Genomic DNA, 22,703 nt, shown 5'->3' with positions numbered 1-22,703 from the left:
TCAGAGAAGCTGAGGAGAGCCATATTATCGGAGAAGAACATAGCGCTATCTCGCATTCTGGAGATGGGATGTCTTCGTGAACGCACAGACGACCAGGTAGCTGTGATCGAAACCACGATCCAACGTCTACTGCTGGACAACCCCCAGAAAAGCGAGGAAGTGGCAGCCATCAAGAGGCCTCAAAACACCAGAGATCAAGGGGGCAAGAGCTCAGACCCATGGCCCTACTAACCTCAAGGACGGGACAGCTCCTGCAAATGGTGCGGAGGCCCATGGAACCGAGGGGAACCATGCCCCGCATGAGGTTCTACATGCCAAAAGTTTAACAGCCTCAACCACTACGCAGCAGTCTGCTTACACCCACCAGGTGGAAGAGACCGAGAGCAGACGCCACAACAGCTGCAGGAGCACCGAAAGAAAATTCGCACAACGAGAATCCCCTCGCCACCCGGGCAGCCATCGGGAGAGAGCGGCACATCACACCAACCATTGATGAACTCATCGTCGACCTGACAGGTGCCAAACTGTTCAGTAAGCTAGACTTCAGGTCAGGGTACCACCAACTCCGGATAGCAAAGGAGTCGAGATACATAACCACTTTCTCCTCCCACCTCGGCCTGAGGAGATACAAATGCTTGAACTTTGGAATATCATCGGCCGCTGAGGTGTTTCAGCATGAAATCTGGGAGGTCCTGAACAGCCCAGAAAGGGCCGACAAACATCAGTGACGATATCATTGTATACGGAACCAACATCAAAGAACATCATGAACGCCTGGCGGCAGTACTATAGCGGCTCGAAGACGCAGGACTCGCATTAAACGCGGAGGAGTGTAAATTTGTCAAGGAAATACTCTGTTTCTTAGGTTACATCTTCAATTCTGAAGGCATGTCACCCGATCCAGCGAAGGTGAATGATATCAAAAACACCAAAGCCCCACAATCTGCCACAGAAGTGAGATGTTTGATGGGCATGGCAACTATTGCACTAGGTTTATCCCAGACCTTGCTACCCTAGTGAGCCCCCTCTGTGAACTCACAAAGAAAGGCCAGAAATGGGAATGGTCCCCTCTACACCAGCAAGCGGTTCAACAAATTGAAGACTCACTGTCCACCTCCACGACTATGGCATTCTTTGACATCAAAAGGGACACTGAATTCCTTGTTGACGCAAGCCCGGTGAGCCTAGGGGCAGTACTAACTCAAGTTGACAAAGAAGGCAACGTACAACCCATCGCTTTTGCCAGCTGTGCATTGACCAAGACCGAACAGAACCATGCGCTTATCGAGAAGGAGGCACTAGCAATCCTCTGGGATGCCGACACTTCAAGTTGTACTTACTGGGCAAAACAGTGAAGGTATTCTGGGACCACAAACCACTCATCCCCATCTTCAAGAGCTCCGCACCACACCCCTGGCACGAATTGAGAAGTGGATGTTACAACTGCAACCCTACAACATCGAGGTGGAGTATCGGGCGGGGGAAGACAACCCTGCTGACTATCTGTCCCACCACCCGCGGCCCTCTATAGTACAAGAGAGACAACACGCAGCAGAGACGGACAAGCATGTGTGTCACATCGGCGCTTGCGCCTGACCTCGAGCCCTCACAATGCAAGAAGTCGCTGAGAAGACCAAAGCAGATAGCATCTTAACTTGATTGCCGACGCTTGGAGCCCGAGTAAACTATTCCAGGCGGGATTTAACCTATTCACAGGGCAACCAGAAACCCTTCTAAGTGCACCAGACTGTGATACATTTATTTGATTATTGATTGAATGTACCGCCCTGATGAAGGTTTTTTTACAACCGAAATGCATTGGCATATGTACATATAATCCTAGCCTGATATTGGCACAGCCTCATGGAATATGATACAAAAATATTCATTTGAGTAACTTTCTAACCAAGAACTACCAAAGGAAATGTGAATAAACATTTCTTTGATACATTTAATTAATGCGGACAATTTATTTATTAATCTTTGGCAATTGGTCCATATCTAATGTGCAGCCCTATTTTAGGGCCAACTGAGAGCACCGTTTTTTTGATAGAGCAGTTCAACTCTATCTTTTTGCTTTGAATTTTTTGGTCCCAATGCCGTAGGACCTCTTTATAACCGGATGCCCCAGGCTAAAGTTTATCAATTTAAATCAACTGTGAATAAAACTTAATTAACAGTATTTTTGTAGTGCCCACCTTTTCACTTAGTTTTAGCATCTTAACTCGAACCACTCAAGTCTTCCAGACAGGGAACTGGAAGAACTTCCTGGCCATGGCAGCCCAGTGCACAAAGTCGGCACAGGAGAAACTACAAGCCATATTCGGGATCCGCCACAAGCTCACCGTAGCCCCTGAGGGGGTAATACTAAAAAGACACCGAATTGTACTACCAACAGCGCTGGAAGAGAGAGCGCTCAAGCTAGCCCACAGAGGACACCAAGGGACAGTGAAGACAACCTCATACCTGAAGTCCTGAATGTGGATGCCCCGCATGCAACAGCGGGTAATAGACCTCATTGAATCTTGTGCAGCCTGCTAATTCACAAGAGCTGCAACCTCGGAGCCAATCATCAGTGCCCCAAGAAACAATAAAAGGTGGGAGTCTGTCATCATAGACTACTGCACCATCGCGGGAGAAGGATACCTGCTGGTCCTAGTGGATGAATTCAGTTGCTACCCGGAGGTTGAACATGTAGCATCTACCAACGCAGAATCCATGATCCTAGTGCTGGAGAAAATATTTGCAACTCATGGGATCCCGTCCAAGATCAAGAGCGACCACGGCCCTCCGTTTACTAGTCAAGAACTTTGGCAGTTCTTCCAAGACCTCAGCATACGGCACAAGAGGATCACCCCATACTGGCCCCAAGACAATCGGGAAACCAAACGTTTTATGGGGTCATTGAACAAAGTGATCCGCATTGCAAAGGAACGCAACCACTCATGGCTAATGACTGTATACCGATTCCTGATGACTCACTGCCAGACCCCGCACTCATCAACCGGTATCAGCCCCGCAGCTCTCATGTTCGGTGTACCAATCCAAGCGGAACTCCACGTACACCCAAACTGGGTAGCCCTGGATCCGGACATCCCCCTCATAGAGGCAAAACTGGTCAGGCGAAATGAACATGAGAGCTGCACCCGATGCGCCAGACACCGGGAATTGCAGCCAGGAGACACAGTGCTGGTAAAGAACCGGGCTGCGCCCAAGAAAATGTCACTGAACTTTGAGTCCCGACCGTGGACAGTATGCAACACGAACCACAGCATGATCACGGCCACCCAGGGGAGTGAGACCGTGACCAGAAACATATCCCACTTCCAAAAGGTCCCCGCGGCAATGTGGGAAGAAGGGCCGAGGAGCCCAAGAGAAGAACCAAAATCACCTGATCGACCCAAGGGCCCAAGGCCGACAGGGGAGAATGACGCACCGGAAGAATCCCGAGAACCAATCCCACCCATAGACGATGCCCGACCAGAGACTCCCCAAAGGGAATAGACAGAGAAAACTGTTAAGATGGATTTCTGAACTCTGACCTGGAGGGGCAGAGGTTCAGAAGGCCAACCTAGTTTCTTGGAACAGGGTAACCTTTGGACAAGCCAGACCAATCAGGGTAGCTATGGCAAGCGGTCAAGACTAAGTCTCATGAGGGGTGAGGGTGACTGAAGGACCTCAATGTGCACACAGAGCAAGGACACTTACAAATTACTCCAGACAGGTGTTATATCCAAAATATAGACACATTTATTACAAGGCCTTTGTAACATAGACCATAGCAAAAGAATCACAGTAACACTCAGTAAACCAACACATCACCAGCAATACAATATATATACAAGACCATTGGGGTGTAAAGGGGTAAATGCACGAAATATGTCGACAACCTACATGGGAAGGAAACAGGCAGTGCACATAGTCTTTAGGCCCAGTTCGACATTGACAGTATACCTAACTAAGAGGCAGTACAAGCCCTAAGAAGAGAGGAGCCTTGTGCTCAATAGTACATGCAATGCAAACGCATGCAGTTGTTCCTATGGGCAGAACAGGGTCTCTTCAGGGGTCTCTAGCAGCCCAGGAAGGTGGATGAGGCAATGCAGAAGTTACCACTATTCAAGCAGCACCTCCACACAAAAGCTGCAACATGAGAAAAGGACTAAGGGAAACAAAGTCTCCCAGTACTGACTGTCTTAAGGGCATGTCAGTTTCCCCATAAAAAGTGAGCGAAAGCCCAGCGAAGTGCAGCTGAAGGCTGTACTTCTCTGGCAAAGTCAGTCAATGGTGTCTAAACACAAGCAAAAAGTTTGGGGGTTGACACATGGAGGGAAAATTACATACAATTATGAAATATTTCCTAACACTCATCCCTGCTACCATCTGAGGGAGAGGCCGCAACCGTCATCCCGCCTCCAAGGGTACGTCATACAGGGTGTTTATCACCGGTCAAGCACAATAAGGTCGTGCTCCTTAGAGACTAGAATAGACAGTGAAGAGGTTATAAAATGTTACTGTTGTTGTTGGAAAAGCATTCTAAGTTTGGGAGGAATGTGATGTCACGTTTCACGGGAGACCGGGTCACGTGCTGGGGGCGGGAGCCAGAAATAAAGGAATCACCGGTACTGACGGTTTCGCGCCAGTCCGGGTTTATGCACCCTACACGCTGGTCCTGTCTTGTTTGCCTGCGCTGTGTATCACCGGCCCGTGCAGGCCTGCATGCTTCACTCGAGCCTCCTCACCAGTGGGGGCTCGAACAGAACACAATTGATAGATGTACCAACAAGTTCACGCTGTGTATCCCACACACCTCAATTACATCCGCCCATTACATTACTTTTCACAGCACACAAAACGATAGAGTTCAAGTTTAAACTCATGGATATTGACAGATACAAATTAGATACAGCATTAAATACTATCCAATGTAACACACCCAATTAAGGCACAATTCATATCCTTATGTAACTATTGAAGAAAACATGTGGTGTGTTCGAAATATTTAAACCAGGTGCTTCCTAATAATTTGTATTTATTTGTATTTATTAGGTTTATATCGCGCTTTACGCCAAAGCGCTTTGAGAGATACCCTATGTTATGCAGAAAGCAACATAGCTAGAGCTTTCCAAATGCTTACCACTTTACTACACATCTATCAATGAAATGCTTCCTGTAATTATGTTAAATTTACAAACAACAGCTTACATGGACTTCTAACAAACCTTGTCAAAACAGATTCATATAAAGCAATGCAAACTGAAATCTTCATTCATGCCCTTGTGCTGTACTGTATCCAATAAGTGTATCCAATACATCTCGTGTTGTAGGAGACATGTGGTGAGGTCCCCACCTCTGTCAGGAGTCTTAACAACCTCCAGTATGATGAATCTTACTTGTGAGACATTACGTTGTTTCCTATAGAAATGTTGTGCAACCAGTGATCTATTATTATGGGGTTGAATGTTAGATTTGTGTTCTAACCACCTCTCATGTGCTGATCCTGAGGTTTGCCCAAGATATAATTGCCCACATGGGCATTTGATGCAGTAAATGACACCTGATGTAGTGCAGGTAGCAAAATCCCTTAGTCCAATTTTTCTACCTGTGCACGGATAGGAAATAGTGTTGCCTTTGATAACATTGTTGCAGTAAGTGGAGGAGAGGCACAGAGGCTGCGAAAATAATTTCAAGAACTGCGGGTCATGATGTAGGGTCTTCCAATTTTCCTTAATGATAAGTGCAATATGCATTCTCTGTTTGGAATATTTTGAAATGTTAAGAAGAGGAGTCTGTGTATTTTTTTGCTGGGTCTTAGTAGCCTTTCCTATTATAGAATTTCTTGAAACATCTAGCATTGAATTTATTCTGGAGCTCAGTACATTCAGAGTTAAAATCCCCAGGGTCAGAGAGAATTCTCTTCAGCCTCAGGAGTTGACTTTAAGTAGACTTCTAGTCAATGCTCATGGATGAGATCTCAAATTGTGCAATAGATTATTCACATCAGTAGGTTTATAATAGACAGATGTCACCAATTTGCCCTCTACAATATCAAGGTGGTCAAGCAAAAAAAGGCAAATATCAGTTGTGAACTTAATGCGTGAATGTGTTACATTTAAGTAATCAAATAACTAATTTAATTCCAATTAAGTGCCCGTCCAAATTCCGAAGATATCATCTATGTAACTTTTCCACATTGCTATCTTCCCAGGCCAATGTGAATAAGCCAATATATGTGTCTTCTCGAAAAAATCCTAAAGCTATTTGTGTAAGCTGGGGCCATCGTGGAACCCATGGATGTCCGGAATGCCTGGGCATAGTAGATACCACAGTATCTGAAGTAGTTATTAAATAGAATAATATGAATATATTCAAACACACATTGATAGTTAGCCTTTACTTCCTCAGATTACAAAGGAATCCACTCTACCCGTTCTATTCCCTCATTTTGGGGAATCAATGTTTGCAAGCTACATACATCCATTGAAAAGAGAATCCAGTAATTATTCAATCATCTCACTTCAGGAACACAATTAAGGGAGTCTGTAGTATCACGTAAATAAGTCGGTATTGAGTGTACCGAAGGTTGCAAAATCATATCTATGTAAATGATCAGCGGGGTCAAATATGCAGGTTCATCCCTGTTCCTCCAAAACCATCAAGGACCACATTGACTCCCTGGCTCCTACTCTGGCCGACTTCTGCAACCACTCCTTCACCACTGGAGTCTTCCCATACCCTGTGAAGCACTCGCTTGTGCACGCTCTTCTCAAGAAACCCTCTGCCGACCCGTCCTGCCCGGCTAACTATCACCCAATCTCCATCACTCCCTTCCTGGGCAAAGCCCTGGAAAAGCTGGCCATCTCCCAGCTTAATCTTCACACTGAATCTGTCGGTTGTCTTCATGACGATCAATCTGGATTCAGAGCTGCCAGAAGCACGGAAATTGCTCTCCTGAACATCTGTGAAGACCTGGTCTCAAACCTTGACTCCAACACCCCCTGTGTCCTCTTCTTACTTGATCTCTCTTCTGCCTTTGACACAGTCAACTATGCCATGCTGCTCAACCGTCTCATTGCTAACCTGGGTATCACCGGTCAGGCCTTGGCGCTGGTGTGGCTCACTTCTTCCCTCTTTGATCGACCCTCCCAGGTCCAACTTGTGTCCTTCCTCTCCTCTATCTCAACTTGTGGTGTCCACCAGGGGTCTAACCTCTCTCCCTGGCTGTTCAACCAATACCTGGCACTTCTTGCCCACCGCATTGCCACTCTCTGCCCCAACTTTCAATGCTATGCGGATGACACGCAGCTCATTTTCAGGATACCTTCGGCCACCTCGTCTCCGTCTGTCAACTCTGACTGTCTGTCTGCTATCCAGGAGTGGTGTGCCGCCAATGATATCAGCTTTAATGCCAGTAAGACTGAGATTCTCCTCATCGGCACACCAGCTCCCTCCTTTCCTGTCACTCTCTGGCCGGCTGCTCTTGGCCCTCTTCCTGCTCCCACCTGCGAGGCTAAAAACCGCAAGGTTATCTTCGACTCCACACTCTCCTTCTCTCCTCACATCTCTGACGTCTTAAGTCACACTACCTGCTGCACCCCCTCAGAGGTATTCTTCCTTTCCTCTCCTTCCCCCAGAAGCTCACTGTCTCCAAAGCTCTGGTTCTCTCTAGACTGGACTACTGCAACAGCCTCTTTCTAAATCTGCCTGCTTCTACTCTCCACCCTCTGCAACTATTCCAGGACTGCAAGACTTGTCCTTGGCCTCAAGCCCAGAGATCGTATCTCTCCAGGACTGAAATACCTTCACTGGCTCCCACTGGCTGCGAGGATTAAGTTCAAAACCCTCTGCATTGTCCACAAGGCCTTTCGGGGCTTGGGGCCTCAATACCTTCAACTTTCTCTTCCTAAATATCTTCCTTCTCGAGCTCTCCACTCATCCACCTCCAACTCCCTCAGGGTCAGTCGCTTCTCCAAGCAATGAGTTGGTGGTAGATCTCTCTTCTCGGCTGGGGCCTCCCTCTGGAACAGCCTCCCTGCCTCCCTGAAACTTGAGGAGAACCATCTCCGGTTCTGGAAGCAACTCAAAACCTTCCTTTTTGCTTCTGCTTTCTCTCCTCCTCTCACCTGCTAAATTCCTGGCTGAACTGTACTGGTTACCTGGCCACCCTCTGACCTCGGGCCCAGGTCCCCTCCCCCACCAGTTACATACCTGCACTGCCTCCCTGGCAACCCCTGCACTTGGGGACTGTTTTCTGTATCCCTACAGTTCCCCACCAGCATGTGACACCTGATGTCTGCACTTACCCTTGCATTTGCCACCAGCTGGCCCTACTTCTCATATTGTTTTATTTATTCTATTTTTCCCATGTACTGCACTGTCCCCACCCCCCACCCACTCTGCACTTTTCCTCTTCCCCCTTCCCCTGCACTTGCGCGATCTGAATGACACTTGGCCTAGTAGGATTGTTGTCTCTGTCCTCCCTCTGTTCCCCCTCCCTTGCTGCGTCGCGCCTTGAAACGCTTGTGTATAGGCGCGTTATAAATTCCTTATCATATCATATCATACTCTCGTTGGCCACCACAATAGGTCTCAATGGTGGTAATGTCTGATGCTTTTGAATTTTTGGGAGTCCGTAAAAGACCGGAGTGATAGGGGAAAGATTGGTAAAAAATTGCAGAATTATTTCACGAATCCATTCTTTGCCAACTGCACTATCAAGCTTTATATAAGTGAATTTGTCCTCCAACAGTGCTAGACAACTTACGTGATAAAAGGTAGAGTTCATCACAACACTGGCCCACAGTTGTCAGCAGTTTTAATCATTAGATTTTCCTCTTTAGCCAATTTTGCAATCTGCATTAGTTATTTTTCCTTGTTAAATGGATAACTTTTTTGAAAATTAATATTATGGAATTGATCCATAACTTGTTTCTCAAAAATGTTGATGGCAAGATTTTGTAATGGCCGGTCAAATCTACTTTTAGGTAAGTAATAAGGCTTCAAAAGACACTGATTCTTCCTCCACTGGAGGTTGTAGGTCAAAAAACATTTGCAAACTAATCTTACGCAATAGCCTATGTAGGTTAATTTTCTCTTCAAACTAGCTTGTATGAACAGTTGACACAAAGGACAGACCCTTATTTAGAGCAGAAAGCTGCCCTGCTGTCAAATATTTACTTGAACTGTTACCCTCAATATTCTGCTCTTCTGTCACTTGTTTCGCTGACGAGCCAGTCTTTTTCCGTCATCTGTTTTTTTTGGTCTAAAAAATTGACCTCACAACGGGCTAGTATAATAACTACTCTAGAAATGCTAGGTATAGATGCCTCTTCGAGAGACGTTGAATCAGGTACACAAATAGCCAATTTTGAGGGCTCAGTACGAATATTATCTCCAGAAATGAACTACCCTCACTACTTCTCTCTGTACCTGAATAACCTTGGTTCTGTTTAGTGAATCTATTGTTAGATCTTTGGGCATAATATTTGTGCCAAGTGTATACAATGTTGTTCATATATTCATATGTGTCCCTCTTGTATTTCCTAAGGTTTCTTTGCGCAATGTCTCTCTGATATGAAGAGATCTTCTGATTTATATTCTCCAAGATGGTCTTAAGTTCTGATTCTGATGTAATTAAGTTGTGTCTTCAAATCAGTGATCTCATTTTCAATGGTAGAAAAAGATTTAGAAAGTTCCTCAATAGCTGGAAAAGGATCAGATCCAGTAAGCACTTATTAAGGATCTGATCCCATTTTTTAACAAAGTTTAACCTATCTCTACACAAAGTAACCTGCATGGAATCTTTTGTGATTTGTAATATTCAACCAGGGTGGTAGCTTGGAATTTGTGGGAAATCTCTCTCTATGGATAAGTCTTTCCAATTATTAGATACATTTTATGGGATCTCCATTAACATCTGATGTTCTTTCAACATGTACAATAAGAGAAAGTATCCTCTGTGCCTACTCTGCCAAGAAAATGCAGAACAAAAGAGGTGATGTCTGGAATGTTTGGAGTTAATCCTAACCTCTGGCATTGCTCTGGGCAACACTCCAGACCATCGTTCATCAGCCCGCCAAGCCATTAAAGAAGGGTAAAGACCATAGGCAAATCAGTATTGGTCCCACTCCAAAAGGGGCAGTCCAGCCCCTACTGCTAAGTCACATCCCTTTGTACGCGACCACAAGCATCCCAAGACATGTTTATGCCTCATTGGCCATCCTCAGTGAGGAGTAGCATGTGTCTCTAGGCCCAGCAGGCTCGGGACCCATGTCTGGGCCTACCCTCCCCACTCTGGGTGACTTATGCAAATCAAAACAGGTGATGTCTGGAAGGTTTGGAGTTAATCCTAACCTCTGGCTTTGCTCTGGGCAAGCCTGCAGACCATCATTTGTTAGCCTGCCAAACCGTTACAGTAGGGCAAAGACCATATGTGTGATGCTGGAAATGGCTTTTGGAGAGACTGGGCCTCCTAGTTCTTGTCCTACCACTTCTCTGCGTGTGTTTTCTGTATGTTTTCGGGCACTGAGGTCCAGACGGCAACTCTGACAGGGCAGCGCTTCATTTTTCATTTTAGTGAACAACACCCATGGGATACCCTTATGGCACCCATCGGTGGGGGGTAAATCCTTGTACCCCTAATGTGTGTTTTGGGGCACCTGTTTTTTGCCCACGGAGCAGGGTATGGGCTGGTGGTAGCTACATGCTGACTTGGGAGTGGCTCTGAGTGTCCTCCATTTTTGGGACACCCAGGCACTGCCATAGAAATCAATGTATTCCTGAAGAAAGGAAAAATGGCCACTGTAGCCTCCTAGTTTCTTTGCCTTTACACGTTGTTTCCCAAAGTCATGTGAAGCCCTGACTCTGTCCCTGTCTTTCTTCCTGACTGGCTGTTGGGTGAAAAGACCATATATATCACTGGGGCTGCCTCCTGTCAGAATGAATGGGGCCTTCCAAGGGGCTGTGTGTTGTGGGTACACCCTTGGGGTTGGACCTGGATGAAAAAGTCTAAAGTCAACTCGCATTCTGTGTTGTGGGTGTCTGTTTTGTGTGTCTGACACAATCTCACACAATTTAGTCAGGGTCAGCCCTGACTAAAAGTGGAGTGAATGCAGTGTAGTGTTCTGAAAGGCTTGGTGCTTATTGCAATCCACATTCTGTGTTATGGGTGTCTGGGTAGAGTAAATGGCCTGAATGCCTGTGAGCCTGATTGGCTGCCTGCCGGCATTAATGCACTTGTAAATGATTGGCTGCCTGAGCCTGGCTCAGCTTGAGTGAATGGGGATCAAATGTGTATAACTAGGGACCTCTTACTCAGCAATTTGTTCAGAATCTAAGTTCAGAAGCTGAAGTTGAAGCTGAAGCAAGAACAAGCTGTTCCCTGGAGCCCAGATGGAGGAAGAAGTCGGCTGCTGCATTTTCCTCAAGTAATTCGAAAGCTACTATTTACTTCCAAGGACTGATCCAAGAGACGACCTAGTTAGGAGACCTCTTCCCAAGCTACGAAGGACTATCGTGCACCTGCTACTCTTCATCAGAAGTACCCTGGAAGCCAGTCCTGTGTGCCTGCCGTACAGAGACAGGGTCTTTGTGAGTCCAGAAGAGGAGTGCTTGGACATCTTGAGTCAAAGAAGTCCAGTTTTGTCACTCAGCGTTCAGAGGAGTATTTGTGACTGCTGGAAGCCAGATTGCTGCCTACCGCCCCCAAGAGCGGATAACCTGGCATAGTGCTGCTTGACACCCGGAGCTGCGAATGTTCAACCTGAACAAAGAATCTTTCATGGGACATCCCTGATACGACATCTGATCACTTTTTCCCACCGAAGAGGTTTTGCCTTTGTGAGGGTCTGTAGTCCAATCCAGTGGTCGAGTCCACGTTGCCAGAAGCCATCCAGAGGTCTGTGCTGTGGCTACAGCACCAAAGATCCAAAAGTCGCTAAACCAAGAAATCCTGAAACCCGACACCTACTTCTGCCACTGCACCTGTCGCCACCGAAAGGCAACCAATGTTCCCGGGAGGTATTATCTTCGTCAGCCAGGCCCTTTCAGAGAACACAGCAAGTTTCACATTCGTGGGACATCACAGCCGGAGTAACGACCCACCAACGGAGACCACTGCGAAGACCGAAAGTGCTGCCTTTCGGACACTGTCTGGTTCCCCCTTTTCTCTTGGCCTCGGGATCCTAGCGACTCCTTCTTGCAAAGGGGGTCCATCCTTCATGGGCCCCATCAAATAAAGTCATGACACTCCACCTCTTCGCCTGCCAAGGCACCCAAAGTACTGTGACGAGGAAGAGCGGCTTCCAGGCTTAGGAATCATCCTGTGGTCCCAGATTCATTGTGGATCCTGTTCTCCTGTGGCACCTCAAGTACTTTGGTGCAACCTATTTAAAGAAAAGCAGATCTAATTGAACTTATTTGGACTGTGCGGTAATAAACAAGATAAAGTACACCTTGACTTTTCCTTTACAGGTTGCCTGGGTGGGGGTATCCTCACACAGTATCACTATTTAAGTCTAAATAAAGTATACTGCCTATGTTCTGAAACTAACCTGCCTTTCTTCCTTTATCTATACAGTCACCCCTTGCTCAGTAATTTTCATGCTTTTTAAAGACTGTCAGCAATTGGTGCATTTTTGTGACTGTAAGTATTGTGTGGTACCCCACCAGCAGAAAACAGCTGGTATTACAGGTGCCGGTAACACAGGCATTCCCCCTATATAGTCCTGTGGACTACATAGAATGGGTAATTACTTACCATTGCTGGCACCTGTAGTCTGCTGGTAATACATGGAAATGTTGGCAACAATATGTTCAAAAATGAAGAAGCTATTAAGAAAACAAAACACCACAGTTTTCAGCCCATTCATTTTCCCATAGAGAAAAAGTGTTGTTTTTGAACAGTCAGCACAAAAATTGCTGGATAGATTTGGACCAAATAAGAAACAACTTGGGCAGAAAGCGTTGTTGTAAATTCCTTGACTGTTTTGGGGTAAATCCATCCGGCAGTTTTTAAAATAATCGACTGAGAAGAGGCTGCCCCCGCCTCATTAAAACCTTTATATTGGCCTTGGTGCTTTGTTTGATGGAATTAGTGATGTCAGCAGTGATGTGATATGTGATTTCATCATTGTAGTCATATGCTGAGTAACAAGGGGAGCAGAGTTAAGGTGAACTTGTGCGATTGCTGAGTTTTTGGGGGTTTGTTGGGCTAAATCTGATCATCTTAACTCTCTCTTAACCCAGTTTTCTTTCACTGAATATATATATCTTATATCATGCAATGCGCAGTGCCTTTAACACTAAGTAAGGAGTAAAGGCCATATATTCACTTCACATCCAGTCACTGGAGAGGCCCATCAGTCAATCCATTTTCCACGCGCCCATCAAGATGGTAGGCAGCAGTGCAGCAGTGGGCATATGGGAAACAGCATTTACTTCCCATCTTGGCATGCAAGCACATAAAGCACCCTGGAGGCCGTGGGAATGCAGGTGGCATGCACCATCACAGATGGCCAAATGCATACAAAATAATTACTGAACTGAGGAAATCCTTCTCATACATCTCTGTCATATCTTCTAATATAGGCCGTTACTTCTCCATGACAGTTTGCTTTCTCATTGTTTTGCCTTTGTGGTGGTGCTGCTGGCTGTAAGCATTGCTTCTGTCCTCCCTGCTTGCTGTGTGACTAAGTCAAAGTTACTAAAAAAGCACATCATTATTGAACTGAGGTTGAGACAATATGTGCCGGTGCTCAGAAATAGGTTTTGGCTATCAGCCCTACATACACTAACACAAATTAAGCACTGGGTGTATCTTAAAATGTATTACAGTTTCAAAAGTCTTAGAGCTTCTTTGTGGGAATCGGATTATATCTAGGGTCAAAGATGACCCGTCCGTTCCTGAAAGACGCTGTATAGATAACTCCCTGATTGAAAATAATGGGACGGGTTAAGGTGAGTTGGTGGCAGTCCCAGTAACATAAGCTGTTTTAGGTTTGTGCAAAAGATGTCTATGGTTATCCAATTCTTTAATAATCTGGAGGAATATGCATGGAAGTTTAGCTGAGCACTGAGTTTGATGGACCAGTATCTGGCCAACAGTTGCGTAAGAAAGCAAGATAAAACAAAAGGGCATAGATAAATGTTGAAAAGATGGGAGGCACCGTAGTTATTAAAGAATTCTTAAACAGACTGCTTCTTAATTGGATACTTTGTAATGTAAAACAGATAAAGCAAAGAGACAGTTACCTTAGGAAAAACTCCAGTGTGGTTTTTCGGAGTGTGCAAATGAAGGATGTAAAGGTTGAGCCGCGACATATGACTTTCGAAATTGGTCATATTTGAATGCCGCCTCTCCAGTTATTGATTTCATGTGCAGGTCCAATGAGGTTCAGTTTCTTACATTTGTTCCACATGGACCTGGGGCCTTGTATATGGGGTGCAGTCAGTTGGAGGCCACAATCTGCCACCAACATGCGTCTGTCTATAGGTTTGTCATGTGGTTCGCAATGTGTTAATATACAATGGGAGGGCACACAAAGCTCTAATTCTATGCCCTACTGCATGAATACCTAATCACAACTAGCAAATACTATATGAAGTCGTATTAAATCATGCATGTCCTCATTAAATAAACATTGACATATGCTGTAAACCATTACAATTAATATATCTGTACTTTGTATTTTTTAAGGAATCATCAGAGATTCTACATGCACCTACATGTCAGCATGGAAATGTTACAAATGCTTAGGACTGGAACATGAGATGCTGGTCATCGAGAGCTTGGATCCTGATTCAGAGACCAGGCGGCTCTCACCAGTGGCTGTACTGGGGGACCGTTATGTGGATATTCTTAATGGTGAGTATGACATATTACGTGGGGCTGTTTCAGACTTTTTTTACACTTTTTTTATTTGGTTGCTGTGTCAGTACCACTCAGCCTTTCCATTGGCCAGATAGTGGGCCTTACCTTGTTATATCACCCCCTATCTAGCCTCTTTCTTCTGATGTAGCTGGCCGCTTGCTCACATTGCTCCTCCGCCCTACCTCCTTCTCCGTTATCCCCTATGTTCAGTGGTTGAAGTTTATGTAAAGAAGCAGTGGAACTATGTTCCCTGCTGGCTTGTCTTGCTCCCCACAAACCCCATTGCAATGGCCTTTCCCACGCGCAATACAAACCTCCAAACAAACGCGTTTGCTGTTTAGGGACACGTTCAGTGCAGTACACTGAAGTGCAAGTTTAAACTGCTTCCTACACTTTTATTCTAAAACAAAACCATTCCGGAATGGGTTTTTTTAAAATAAAAGTCTAGGAATAGTAAAACTTAATTGATAAAAGTAGAGGCGCACCGCTCCCAACCGCTCCCAACCGCTTCGGCCACTGATGGTTGGGAGCGGTTGACCGTGTGAAAGGCAGGAGAGATCAAATAAGATGAGGACACAGGGAGTGTTGGAATCAAGGCTGGAGAGCAGGTTTTCACAGATGTTCAGGAGAGCAGTTTCCGTGCTTCTGGCAGCTCTGAAGCCAGACTGGTGGTCGGGAAGACAACCAACAGATTCAGTGAAAAGATTAAGCTGGGAGATGGCCAGTTTTTCCAGGAGTTTGCCCAGGAAAGGAGTGATGGAGATTGGGCGATAGTTAGCTGGGCAGGAGGGGTCGGCTGTTGGTTTCTTAAGAAGAGGGTACACAAGGGAGTGCTTCAGTGGGGAAGGGAAGACTCCAGTGGTGAAGGAGTGGTTGTAGAAGTCAGCCAGACCAGGGGCCAAGGTGTCAATGTGGTCCCTGATGGTTTTGGAGGAACAGGGGTGAACCTGTTTTGACAAGACTTTCATAGATCAGACTTGTCTAGAAACCTTGTCTGGGAAGAAAAGGGAAAGGCAGAGAAGGAGGGAGGAGAGATGGTCGAAGAAGGGCCAGAGGAAGAGCAGGGAGTAGAGGGGGTATGGGGAGAAGAAGAGAGCGAGGACAGGACGTCCTGAGTTTTAGAGATGAAATGAGAAGCCAGGGCCGTGCAGAAGGCCTGGGAGGGGACAGGAGAGGTAGAGACTGCAGCAGGATTGGCCAGCTCCTTGCACACTTTAAAGAGTTTGGCAGAGTTGTTAGATGCTGCAGAGACACAGAATTGGATATGGGCTCTCTTCTTGGTGCAGACAGAGAACCGGTATTGCCAATGGAGCAGACGGACACCAGTTTGTCAGAGAATGTACATGAAGCACGCCAATTCCTCTCAGCTACCCTGCTCTTGCGTTTAAGGGTGGCGAGGTCTGAGTCGTACCAGGAGTTGCACTTGGCTTTGGGCTTCAAGCGGATCCTCAAGACAGGGACAAGAACATCAAGAGTATCAGATATAGCAGAGTGGAGCATGGAGAGGGCTGTGTCAGGGTGTGAGTCAGCCAAAGGGGGAGGAGGGGGTGAGAAAGTGGCGGCGAAAGCCTCAGCTGACACATGCTTCATGGGTCAGATAACCGAGAAGGTAGGTGGCAGTGGTGGAGTTGGCTTGGCCTGAGGGGTGGAGAGAGTGAGTTGGGAGGAAAGGAGAAAGTGATCACTCCAGGTGAGAGGGATAGAGAGGGGAAGGTCGGTAGGGATCAGAACATCGAGAGTGTGCCCTGCAGTGTGAGTTGGGCTAGAGGGGAGGATAGAGAGTGAGAGAGAGTTGCATAGGTTGCGAAAGAGTCCAGAGGAAGGACAGGAAGCATCCAGGTGGATGTCAAAGTCTCCAAGAAGGAGGAGTTAAGTGGTTGAGACCAGGAGAGAAGAGGAGAGGTCTGCCCACTCAGAGAGGAAGGAGGAGATCTGACCAGGTGGCCGATAGATGGTGGCCACAGTAAGGGAGTGGCCAGGAGAGAGAGAGAGAGAGCCTGCAGATGTGGCATTCAAAAGAGGAGTAGGCCTGCGAAGGAATGACAGAGGCTGGAATCCACTCAGGGAAGATCAGAGCTACACCTCCTCCAGAACGGTTGGACCTGGCCGCAGAGAGGATCTTGTAGCCATCAGGGAGGAGAGTGTCAAAGCTCATGACAGAGCTGGCTGAGGAGACAGCATGGGGGAGGCAAGAAAGCTGTGGAGGGAAGAGAGGGGACATCAGGAGAAGGAAGGAAATTGATGAGGCACAGGAAGCGTCTATCAAAGAGGAGAAGATTGTACTGACGGTCTTGGACCAAGACGATACCATTCAGGTATACATTAATGATGACCTTGAGGAGTCGAAGGAGGCCAGGAGGGCCTCTCACCGGGTGCTACCATTAATGAGACAAGAAGAGAGAGGAGAAAGCACAGAGACCACATGAAGAGTCCATAGGTCTGGCGAGGGAATGACAAAGAGGATGTTGGTGAGGGTTTGCCTAGAGGAGGCACTGGTGTAGGTGTCAGCGATAGGGATGCCAGGATTGGAGACCAGGATGTCCTTTTTAAACATCTTCCTACCAGATTTAGTGAGGAGAGCAGGATAGTCGATAGAGAAGCAGTTACAAAAAAGATAGGAGAGACAGAGAGCACCATACAGTAGATGGGGAGAGGAGAGAAGAGGAAAAAGTGGGGGAGGTGGCTAGGCGTGGGGAGAACACTAGCGAAGGATGCAGGGAGGGCGGCAAGCAGACAAGACAGAGAGAGGTGAGAAAATAGTAGACAATTGGACAGAACATCAGGCGCTCAGACCATGGTAGAAAGTTTGCTAGATGAATGCTTTGCTAAGAAGTCAAAACCACAGAATGGCTCTACTTTCACAATGTTGCTCAGATACCTGAGAAAACTCACCTAATTCTAAGATTCCGGTATATGGGGAAAAAAGGCCTAGGTTTCACAATACAATTTTAAATACTTTCAAATACTTTCACAATGCAGTTTTTCAGTTACCGGTGAAACACCCCTGAGTCTGAGAGTCCTGTATAATGGGAAAAAGACCTAGGTTTCACAATACAATTATAAATACTTTCAAATACTCTCTCAATGCAGTTTTTCAAATACCGGAGAGAACACACCTAATTCTGAGAGAATGCTAAGTGGAAGGTTTAGGGTAGATTGAAGGTTCTATTCCAGACCCGGGCCACTCCTACCTTACTTTGTAGCTGCTGGTTGACGGCTGGCCACTGGCTTCCCCTGCTGACACCTGCAGACACTGTAGGGTGCCCCCTCTGCTGGAGCCGCCCTTTGCTTTAGGGGCCCTTAGCCGCAAGGGGCTGCCGGGCAGAGGGCTGTCCTGGGAGGGTCCGTTAAGACCAGAGACCTGCCCAATCAAGGGTGGAGGGAGGGCTGGGAGGTGGGAAGAGGGAGTGGAAGAGGAAGGAAGGGCTCTGGGAAGCGAGAGCTATTGAAAGCACAGAAGATTTAATATGTAGTGCTAAAAGTCAATATACAGAGTTTAGAATTGTAATGGACACTACTTTAAATCCAGTTTGTTCGTGATGGCTCCTGAATGCAAAACAAGCCCATCGTCCCTATCTCCATCCAGAAGTCAGTCTGCAAAGGAATAGCTGTCCTCAAAGAGGCATTTGCTGACAGAAATTAGGTCAGGATGCAGGTCTTCTCTGACAAATGGTCATAAGGTTGCGGGCTCTAGAAGTCCCTCAACATGCTAATTATTCATGTGAGGCTCTAACATACAAAGTAGTGTCCTCTTCCAGCTCCTCAACTGTGTCAGCTTTAGAAACGGAAGGGTATGAGCCATAGATGGAGTGCCGCAGTGTCTGGAAGCAAAGTACGTCTTGCATATGTGCCTGTTGCCAATCTTTGCTGCACCATTGATGTGGGAATTACCAGCAGACACAATTACTGTGGAAGGTGCCACAGTTTTTGGGTCCACAGAAACATGAGTGCTTTGGGTCTCTCCCCTACATTATCACTCACATGAGACAGAAGGAGGAGCATCTGGCGACTGTGGTTGAATTCCTAACTTCATTACTCAGGGCTCATGAATTTGTGAAGTTGCCCAAAGAGATACTTTGCTACAAAGGATCATGCTAAACCTCAGTGATGTGGTGCAATGCGAAAGGTGATGAGTAACCGAAGACCAGGACACCCTTATTAGAAAGGGTTCCATGCAACCTGAAATTTGCAGTAGGAAACCAATGTCCCTTTTTTACCCATATTTTCCTCTTGGCTTTACTGCAATGAGAGTTAGCCTATCATCACCTCATCTTCCAAAATCTTCTTGTGATAAAAGTGGCCCTCTGGCATCTGGCCTCGTCAAGTATCTCTTCTGGAGATTGTGAGTGAAGAATTCATTCTGTACCAGCGTTTGTCACTAAACCCCTCAGATTCTTTGCACTATGCCATTTTCTGGAGGGATATGTGGAGTAAGGTGCCTCCCTTACTGTGCATTTGATGTAAGCCAGGCTCTCACAGAAAACCCAAAGGGAGTAATTTTTGAGCCACTGTACTCAAGCGGGAGATTGTAAGTAAGGTGCAGCATTCTGGAATAGAGTCAAATCCCTAATACTTTGATACAACATACTCTCCGGGCGGGGGTCAGAGCCAATGCAACATTCCGGATATAGAGGACAATCCTTGAAAGTCTGCAAAGATAAAGATCCATGACCTATTAACCTCTCACAGCAAGAAAGAGTCCAGTGTGAAGGCACCCAGCAATAATGCTGTATTCTGGAAGAGTGAAGAACAATCCCTGTGTGTCTGAAGACTTAGAAAAAGACAGTGAAGTAACTGAGACCGTTTGGCAACAGAATGAGATTAGGACGGCTGACAGAGACCAATCCTTAAGCGCAAAGAAACTGCAACAAAGACTTCCGATACATTGTACTCTGGTGCCAATAAAAATGCCAAAAAAGAGAGAGAAAACAAGAATGATATGATGTTAAATATAATGAGCTGTCGCAATGCTTCCATGTTAGCCTGGGCCTTAAAATGTTGACTAGATGGGAGAATGATAAGGTGATGATTTTGAGCGCACATTTAGTTCCAAATTACCTTCATTTTAATATTTACTGGAAAATGGGCCAGGAAAAGGAAGTGGACTGTGTTTGCATCTAAGCTGAGACATTTTTACACTGTGTATTTATACGTCCCTTCTATATGAGAGGAAGAGTTAATATCTTGTACCACATTTGTTGTTATATGATTTTAAACAGTGCAGCCCTACTTTAGATATTTTTAGAGCTTTTAGAAAAGGAAACATTGTGTTTTGTAGTCGTTTCATTTCTCACTGCTGCACTCTTAGGATAAGATCAAGACCAAACGCAAGTTTATTTATTGACTCAATGCTGAACTATTGTCGCTCGGCTTTAGAGTTGACCATCTAATTGAAACATATAGAAAAAGATGGATTTCTGAGATATAATGCTATATTTGTACTGATTGTATGTTTATTTCAAGACCACAGATGCCAATTTAGGTAGAAAATGACTTACAATACCATATTTATAGAAGGCAGAGGCATTCCTTAGATGATGTCAAAGATAAGAACAAGGGGTGAGCCGGTTTATAAGGTTGTGAAAGAAGTGGGATATAGAACTGAGACAAAAAAGAGGGTGACTTAAAAATATACTATTAAACTAGTGGGGAAGTGCTTCAAGCTAAAGAGAAGTAAAGTACAGCCATACAAAATGTAGCTATTACTCGGCACTGAAAGGAGTGGTGGGACCAAGTACGAAGGATGGGGAAGTGAGTGGAGAAAGCTATTTCTATGATTTAAAGGTGAAGTTTGAGAAAATCCATGAAGATGTCCATAGTCAGGCTGGCTTTATAACACGTTCACCCTAGCGTCCTGATGCCTGAGGGCTTGTGCACGCTATACAAGTGAAAAACATAAATAAATAAATAATGATTGTGATGGACAGTGGGTCCAATGAGGCAGAGTGAGCAGGGAGAAAGAGCAGAAGAAAGGTGAGGCAAATGGGAAATCGGACATTGAGGTTGAGTGCATAGGAGGAGCAGAGTGAATGAGATACAGACAGCCAGGTACTGATGTGGAAGCCCATTCATAGCTTTTTAAACTAGGAGGAATTTGAAAAGAGAGTGTTTTTTCATGGAGAGCCAATCAGCATGGTGTTAGAAACTAGAAATATGGGCAGGGTGTCAATGCAGGTAGTGCAGTTGAGGACTTTTTCTAGCTAAAGGAAGGAGTAGAGAGGCATGCTAAGGTATAGGCAAAAGTAGTAATCAAATTTGCTGAGCATGAAGACAGAGTTTGGAACTTTGTAGAGTGGTGAGCAGCATTGGTGGTTTTGAATTTTTGCAGTCTGAGGTTGCTATCAAAAAGGACCCAAGGTTGTACGCCTTGTGCGAGGGAGCAAGAAGAAGATTGGAGAGGGGGGTTTAGGGATGGCACTGGATGCCAGGATACATATGAATGCCATTTTCAAAGAGTTCAGCATGAGGCATTGGAGAACCATTCAGTGACAGTTTGTAGTCATTTCTGAGATCGCTGGGGTGAAGGAGGGAAAGGAGAAAAAGATTTGACTGTCATCAATGAGGTGATAGTGAAAGTCAAATGACTAGATAAATCTTCCCAGGGCAGATGTACAGTGGGTGATGAGCAGATGACCCAGGATTTATCATTGAGGGGTTGGGTAGGGGTCAGAGGTTTGAGAGTTGCATTAGATTTTTAAGGCGTGATATGCCACTATGGGAGAAATTCAGGTAAGAGCAGATTTGCGATACGCAAGGTCCTGGCGAGAGAGATGAGGAGAGAGTGTGGCCAAGCATGCCGAAAGCTGCAGATATGTCCACAGGAATGAGTATAGAAGAGTGTTTGGGGTGGTGCACCTCAGAGAGATATTTGGAGTCATGCTTGATTTAAGTGTCGGTAGATGGTTTACATCGGATGTTGGAATTAAGTGAACTTTGTAGGGTAAAGAGACTGACCAGGCGGTGTCATGTCTGGGCCACAAACATTTATTAATAGTTAGAAAATACCTATCTATCCCTATCTCAAGGAGGGGTTTCCCTGCCTCAACCTAAAATTAAGGGAAAGTTAGAATGTCAGTTCAAATTAAAATTCACCGTCCTGAGTCAAATCATATCTCTATCCCTTACAGTATAATCAAAGGGTTCTAGTAAACACAAAGTTCTTACACCAGGAGAATGGCTCACTTCCCCTGGTGTGTAGTTCTCCTGCAAAAGTGGCACAAATGTTCTCAACCAGAGGGAATGGCTCCCTTGCCCTCACGTATTGGTTTTCACAAATTGTTCAATGTCCTGGTTTTGGTGAATGCAGAGAATTCCTCCCTTAACCTGTCTGTCTTTTATCACTGAGATTCTCTCTGTAGGCCAGCAGGAATGACTCCCTTCCGCTAGAGTTTTATTGTATCCAATCTGGATCTTTCCTACCAAGAGGATGACTCCCTTCTCCTGGTATCTGTGAGCTCTTCACAATGTCCACAAACTCTGGACCAGAAGGAATGACTGCCTTCCCCTGGTTCCCTGTATACTGAGTATAGTTGAATTGTCTCTGAACAATTTTGTGGTTCACCTGCTTCCACTTCCCATACTCCTATAGTGTTCTCATGGGTTCAGTGGCCCTCCTCTGGACACTGAGATGAGGGCGTTCTCATCGGATATTTGCTCTTCTTTTGTTATGACCCCAGACCCTTCTCGATTCACTTCCTTTATCCCCAATGACTCTTGGTTTATCACTGGTATGAGGGAGATCACTCCCGGTGCACAACTTCACTTCTTCATTCAAAGTGGTGTTGGCTTGCCACTGGTATGAGAGACATCACTCCTGATGCACAACTGGGTTTCTTTA

At 45.8% G+C, this 22,703-nt stretch overlaps 1 protein-coding gene across 1 annotated transcript in view; it reads left to right on the top strand.

Annotated features, from left to right (window-relative positions):
• Positions 1–22,703, top strand: part of LOC138498458 (fibrocystin-L-like) — a 374,239-nt gene that overhangs the window by 114,388 nt on the left and 237,148 nt on the right. Inside the window, exon 9 of the mRNA XM_069622208.1 lies at positions 14,693–14,860. Within this exon, the coding sequence (XP_069478309.1) occupies positions 14,693–14,860 (168 nt within the window). The remainder of the gene's footprint in view (positions 1–14,692; positions 14,861–22,703) is intronic.

The sequence above is a fragment of the Ambystoma mexicanum genome, chromosome 5q (genome assembly GCF_040938575.1).
Source record: "Ambystoma mexicanum isolate Mex_15411 chromosome 5q, UKY_AmexF1_1, whole genome shotgun sequence".
Taxonomy (NCBI): domain Eukaryota; kingdom Metazoa; phylum Chordata; class Amphibia; order Caudata; family Ambystomatidae; genus Ambystoma; species Ambystoma mexicanum.
The sequence above is the reverse complement of the archived record's forward strand: the minus strand, read 5'-3'. Positions and strand labels throughout refer to the sequence as shown.